At 53.8% G+C, this 6,643-nt stretch overlaps 1 protein-coding gene across 1 annotated transcript in view; it reads left to right on the top strand.

The window, feature by feature from the left end:
• The window catches only part of FHIP1A (FHF complex subunit HOOK interacting protein 1A), a gene marked incomplete at its 5' end in the record, with an annotated part of 38,547 nt that extends 32,279 nt beyond the window's left edge, over positions 1-6,268 (top strand). The window contains 3 exons of the mRNA XM_007457000.1: position 1; positions 5,535-5,555; positions 6,015-6,268. The exon at position 1 is cut by the window's left edge and continues 117 nt beyond it. Coding sequence (XP_007457062.1) covers position 1; positions 5,535-5,555; positions 6,015-6,268 — 276 coding nt within the window. The remainder of the gene's footprint in view (positions 2-5,534; positions 5,556-6,014) is intronic.
• Between the last annotated feature and the right edge of the window lie 375 nt (positions 6,269-6,643).

Raw genomic sequence — 6,643 nt, 5'->3', positions numbered from 1 at the left:
ATTCTTTATTTTAAAGTCTATTTTATCTGATATGAGAATTGCTACTCCAGCTTTCTTTTGATTTCCATTTGCATGGAATATCTTTTTCCATCCCCTCACTTTCAGTCTGTATGTGTCTCTAGGTCTGAAGTGGGTCTCTTGTAGACAGCATATATATGGGTCTTGTTTTTTTAGTTTGTTTGTTTTGTTTTTTTTGCGGTACACGGGTCTCTCACTGTTGTGGCCTCTCCCAACGCGGAGCACAGGCTCTGGACGCCCAGGCTCAGCGGCCAAGGCTCACGGGCCCAGCTGCTCCGCGGCATGTGGGATCCTCCCGGACCGGGGCACGAACCCGTGTCCCCTGCATCGGCAGGCGGACTCTCAACCACTGCGCCACCAGGGAAGCCCCAGATTTCCACTTTTAAGCAGCAGGGAAGAGCCTCCCCGGAGCGTCCTTAAACCCAAAGGAAAGTCTACCCTTCCCGCACTCGGCCCGGTCCCAGTTTGGAGGGTCTAGCGGGGCATTTGCTTTCCTAACCGAGTAGTGCAGGGCAGGGGTGATGTGGGGACTGCCGCTAGAATAAATAACTTAGCACATGTGGGCCAGAAGGAAGCGTTATGTGCACACCCCGAGCCGTTTTCCGGCCGGTCCTACCCTAAGGAGTGCACCGTTCTCTTTATTATGTTTTCAGATACTCTCGGGCCCCAAATGAATGTGCTTTAAGGCTCTGGAAGGTAAAAACCACTCCCTTGGAGCAGTAAAGTTTATGCACCCCTTAGCCCTCCTGAGAGCGCCTTCCATCGGCTCAGGAGGCCTGGCCAAGTGGGCATGGGGCGTGGGGTGGCCGCCGACCGGAGCCTGAAGACCCTGCCGGTGGCCAGGCCTGGGGACGGAGCTGCCTGGCCTCGGGTGGGCTCTGCTGGTGCAGGTTTGATGCCAGTTGTCTCCTGAGCTGTGGCCTCAGCCTTGGTGAGAGGGCAAGCCAGGGAACGGCCCACATTGCGCTGGCTTTCACTCATCTCCCTTGGACAAGCCAGGCTTCTTTGTGGCAGGTGAACAGTGGAGAGAGCAGGGTTCTTGGTCCGGGGCTAAAGCATGTGATCGGAAACACGATTTGGAGTGAGAGGCAGAAGTGTAACTCGGGGCAGTGTTAAACCTTTGAGGGAAGCTGAAAAAACCCCAGCCCTGTGAAGGCATGACCTTGCCTCTGTGTAGCTGTTTGATCTCAGTCACTTGGCCTCACTGGGCCTCGTGCTCCTCGACTTTTTTTTTTTTTTTTTTGCAGCACGCGGACCTCTCACTGTTGTGGCCTCTCCCGTTGCGGAGCACAGGCTCCGGACGCGCAGGCTTAGCGGCCATGGCTCACGGGCCCAGCCGTGGGATCTTCCCGGACTGGGGCATGAACCCGCGTCCCCTGCATTGGCAGGCGGACTCTCAACCACTGCGCCACCCAGTGGGAAGCCCTTTTTTTAAAAAAAAAGTTAATTTTATTTATTTATTTTTGGCTGCATCGGGTCTTCACTGCTGTGCGCGGACTTTCTCTAGTTGCATCGAGCGGGGGCTACCCTTCGTTGCGGTGTGCGGGCTTCTCATTCGGCGGCTTCTCTTGTCACAGAGCACGGGCTCTAGGTGCGTGGGCTTCAGTAGCTGTGGCACGCGAGCTCAGTAGTTGTGGTGCACAGGCTTAGTTGCTCTGTGGCATGTGGGATCTTCCCAGACCAGGGCTCGAACTCGTGTCCCCTGCATTGGCAGGTGGATTCTTAACCACTGTGCCACCAGGGAAGTCTCTCCTCGACTCTTACGTGAAGGGTTTGTCTTCCATCTCTCAAGTCCTTTCTGGCTGTAGGACTCGGGGTGTGAAGGGCATCAGGACACCGCAAGGCACACTTTGAAAGAAAGGGGGGCCCTGTGCCACTGGTGAAATGAGGGGCAGCTTCTCGCCTTGGCCCTGGATGATAGCAGGCGGGCCATCTCTGGAAGGGAGGAGCGCCCACGTCTGTGGACAGTTGGCCTGTTGGCTTGTCCCTCCTGAGCAGGGGGCAGGCTGTGTGACTCACCCCGCAAGAGACGGTGCCTCAGCTAGCTTTCGTGCGTAACAGACCACCACAAAAGCTCAGGGGCTCAAGACAAAGCCATCACGTGTGCTCGTGAGTCTGTGTGGCTGCCCGGGTGATCTGCTGGCCTGGGTAGGCATGGCTGATGCTGGCAGGACTCGCTCGGGGGCTGCGGTCAGTGAGCAGCTGGGCATCTGGGATGGCCCGGCTCACAGGGGTGGCTGCTGGCCATGGTGATGGGGGTCCGTGTTTCTCGTCATCCAGCAGGTTTGCCCTGGCTTGGCAGCTTCATGGCTGTAGGGTTGCAAGAGTGAGAGCATGAGCACACGCAGTCTCTTGAGGCACCAGCTCGGGGCTCCACTGGGTCGATTCTGCTGTATTCTGTTGGCCAAGCCACTGGTCAGCCCAGGTGCAGGAGTGGAGCAGACCCCCCCACCTCTTGATGGGAAGAGCTGCAAGGGATTATGGCAGTTCTTGCAGTCTTCCAGACAGAAGGTGACTTGCGTCTCCCCACACTGCACTCTGGGCTTGGTCTTCACTTGTATCTTACAGTTTGTAAAGTGCTTTCCCCGACAGTTTTACTTTTCAAACAGCACTGTGCAACGGGCAAGAAAGGTACTGTTAGCTTCATTTTCATAGAAGGAAGCTGAAGTTAGAGGCCTGGGTGGTCAGCCAGGATCACTAAGCTCGGGTGCCTACACACCCTGACCAGCCTCCTTGACCTACACGATCCAGGTGAGCATGCCTTGTGCTCTGTCCTGGCCTCAGACTGATGGTGGCAGCTGTCAGATACGTGCCCAGGGGGTTCTTGTTCCCACTGCGTAAGGTGGTCAGTTAGGCAGCTGTGGGGGATGATTTCCAAGGTCTGTGACTCTCAGGGGACATTGACTTATAGGAAGCTACTCTCGGGAGAGAAGACTTCTGTTTGATGGAATTTTTCAGATTAACCTCCTAACTTCGTTCAGGTTAGCAAAGTGACACCCTCCCCTCAACTTCAAAAATCTTTCAACTCACGGAATGACGAAGGTCTCCGTCCCCTTGTACAAAGCTGAAGCCTTGCGTGTGATGTGATTGCCTATAAATGAGATGAATCTGGGAGCCCTATTCTCACCGGGACACAGAGCAATTAGAATCCTTTAAGAGGCCACATACTGGGGTGTCCATGTCCGTGCGCTGTGCGCCTTGTCCGATGCCACTGACAGGGAGGTGGGGGGTAACGGATTTCTCTCCTAACTTCTCAAGTCTTCCCAGTAGTATCTTGAAAACCCTTTGTTGTGGCTTTTCAGACCCAGGGCAACATTTCAGGAAACCACTCCCGGTTCTGACATTTACTTATACTTCCCTCCTCCCTGCCTCTGCTCCGGGCGCTGCAGCCGTGCCCTGGGCCCTTTTACAAGGGACGCCCGCAGCCCGAGCTGCTCCGTCACGCAGGCCCTGGTGAAACCAGCCTAACGCCTCCAAAAGAAGTAGAAGTCTGGGGGGACTTCCTGTGCCCCTGTCACATTGTCACTCTTGAGACTATTGGTCTCTGAGGCCCAGCTACTTGCCAGTCTTTTCATTTTCCCCTCAAACCACAGAGGTGGTATTTTCCAGTATTTAGCTGTATTCAGAGTCCTTTCACTGATCTCTAATTCTAGAAGGGGGCCAGGTAGGTATTATCCCCATCTTGTGGAAAAGGAAACTGAGATGTTATATGATTAGCTAGTTGCCAGGTAGGGACCATAACTCGGGTCTCCTTGTTTTTGAGTTGAGTCTGACTCGCTGAAGGGCCAGTCCCACGCTGACAGGACAGAACCACCGCCAGGACTTCCCTGCTGGCCCTCCGTCTCCCTCCCTGGGCGCCCGCCTGCCTTCATTAGCGAAGACAGTGTTGATTCTTAGATTCAAGCTGGGTAAATCAGCCTAAGCGATGACGCTTTTTAAATTCATGGATCGAGCTGGATAAATGATCCACAAGAGCCCTTTTGGGGGAAAAGAGGAGTGAATTTGAAAGAGGAAGACGGAGATGAGGAAATGAGCCAGCTCCAGGAAGATCAGGTATAGGGAGGACCTGACGTTGGTCGGTCCCTTCCCTCGTTCATTCAGCAAATGTTTATTAGTTTCTTCTGTGGATGAGAAAGCGTGTTAGGGGCCGTGAGGGACACATCGTTAAGGCGCTCAGCTCTCAGAAACCTGAAAGTCTGGTAGAGGAGAAAGACCATAAACAGGAACGCAAGTCTGAAGGGCACTGCAAGCCCCAGTTGGTAAATAAAATGAGTGGGAGGCTAGAGCAGGGGATCACTTCCAGGGCAGGAAACGGGAGTGGTCTGTAAAGTCAGTGACGGCTGAATTGACGGTTGTGTCATGGCTGACACTTACCAAGAGGTCCTTGTGTAAGATCATACCTATTGACTCACTTAATCCTTACAGCCGTTAAGATTTTGACAGATGAGGACATGAAAGTACAGAGAGGTAAAGCAACTTGCCTGGTGTCGCTCAGCCAGTAAGTGGCAGAGTCTAAGCCTGGTGAGGTTTAGGTGTGCAGACACGGGCAAGGGAATGCCAGGTGGGGGAACCAGCACGAGCAGTGTGGCTCTGGGGCTGGTGCCCGGAGTGTCCCATCCCCTGCGGCACCCACCCAGTTTCCTCGGCGCCGCAGTGCTGGAGGGCTGGGGTGGAGGTACTCAGGCGTGGTCCCCCAAGGGTGGCAGTGTCCTCAGGGAGGTCAACACTTTCGTCCTCACTCTGTTGTCAAGACATATTGTGAGTTTCTGCTGAAAGGTAGCAGCAGATTCTCAACAACTTCTCCAGTTCTTTATGGCATGAACTGTGATAAGCTTTAATCTAAAAGCATATTTAAAGCAGTAAAGCGGAAGTTTTTTTTTTTTTTTAACACTAAAGACGACAGTAGTGAGATGTGGAAAGTACTATAAATGTCAAGAATTTTTAGTACCACAGTTAAGCGACACTCTGAGAAGAGTGTTGAAAAATGGGACTGAATTCTAAAAAGCAGCCAAAATAATGAAGAGCTTGAATATAATGATTTATAAGGAGTAATGAGTGTGTTTGAGTCAGGGGCAGAAGAAGGCATAGATAATTCCTGTCAATGTGAAGGCCGGAGAGCTTCAGGAATTAAATAGTTGGGAAAGCTGAACCATTTTAATTGGTAAAACTGATTTGATATGAAAATGCAAATCACTTGGGTATGTTGAAGTTTGGTTCATATCATCTTAGACCTACATTTTTGAAACTGAAATTGAAACTCCCGGAAACCTTCCTTGAATGGAAGGTCCAAGCCACTTGCTGCCACGAGCTGCCCACGGTGGCGGGAAGTTCCCAGTCTGGTCTTATCAGCACCCAGCTTCCTCTCCGTTATTTCCAGCCTTTAAAAGCCGCCTTCCATTCTATTCTCCACAAAGGCTGGGAGTCCTGGCCAGAAGGGGCTGGGGTTCAGCAGGGAGCCCAGGAGGCCGGAGCCCGGGCTGCGGACGGCAGGGCGTGGTGTGTGTAACCCAGGTGGCCTCCTGCAGCTCTGCCGGGTGGTCAGGGCTCAGCTGGCAAAGGGCGGACGGTCACTCCGACCCTGGGAGGCCGGGAGAACAGGTGGAGCCCCTGGACGCCCTTAAATAACCATCGCAGTGACCTGTGTCCTCACTTGGTTGACGCGGCCGCAGGACGTGCCTTTTTCCTTCTCCCCCCTCGCCAGGCCCTGGGCAGGGAGGGTTCTTGATAAACCTATATTCTTGCCACAGTTTCTACATGAAGGCCCTCCTACAGGATTTGGGATCAAACTCTCATGTCACATGCCCAGTGCTGGAGCTGATCTGGGCAGATCCGTGTGTCTCAGAGTGGAGTGAGGGGGGGACTGGGGGGCCGTGTCTTGAGACTCCAGTCAGAGCGGGAGCTGAACCCCCCCCCCCCCCCAACACACACACTTCATTTAAGGGGTGGGCGGAAAGGGCTCTGGAGGATCACCATGGCTGTCTTCCTTCTCGTTTCAGATCCCGTTCAGGACGCCTCCAGGACAGGGAGCGGCCGGAGTTTTCTGGATGGCCCCCCACGAGTGCTTCAGCCCTTCCTGACAAACAGAGCCAAGGTGGCCGGGGTGCCCCCCAGCCTGCCCCCGCCCGTGCGGGACACCATGCTGGCGGCCGCCCTCTTCCCCGAGTTCCTGAAGGAGCTGGCTGCCTTGGCCCAGGAACACTCCATTCTCTGCTGCAAGATCCTGGGCGACTCGGATGACAGCTACTGTTAGCTTTTTCTTTTCAAATAGAGGTTCTTGTTTTTTTAAGGTTTTAGTGTCACGACTGAACGTTAAGTGCAAAGCTGCTTACAGACACCTCTACTTTGAGACTTCCTGACGATACTTGATACGTGGGGAGGGGGGTTTTCTGTGCGCCTCCTCTCCCCAGCCGGATCTTCCCACCTTGTACCCCCTAGAATCTAAGTCTTGGCTCAGTTTTTCCTCCTCAGAGTTCTTGGTCCTTATTCTCCCATCCCTCGGAGTCACTCAGCTTGCAGCTTAGATGACACCCAGCGAGCACCTGGAGGCAGTGATTTCTGGAGGTGCCCACCTCAGAAGGCCCTTCAACAGCACGTAAGAACGCACACCTGCCCCTGTGGCCTTCTG

The sequence above is a fragment of the Lipotes vexillifer genome, unplaced genomic scaffold, assembly GCF_000442215.2.
Source record: "Lipotes vexillifer unplaced genomic scaffold, Lipotes_vexillifer_v1.1 scaffold2539, whole genome shotgun sequence".
Lineage (NCBI taxonomy): Eukaryota > Metazoa > Chordata > Mammalia > Artiodactyla > Lipotidae > Lipotes > Lipotes vexillifer.
The sequence above is the reverse complement of the archived record's forward strand: the minus strand, read 5'-3'. Positions and strand labels throughout refer to the sequence as shown.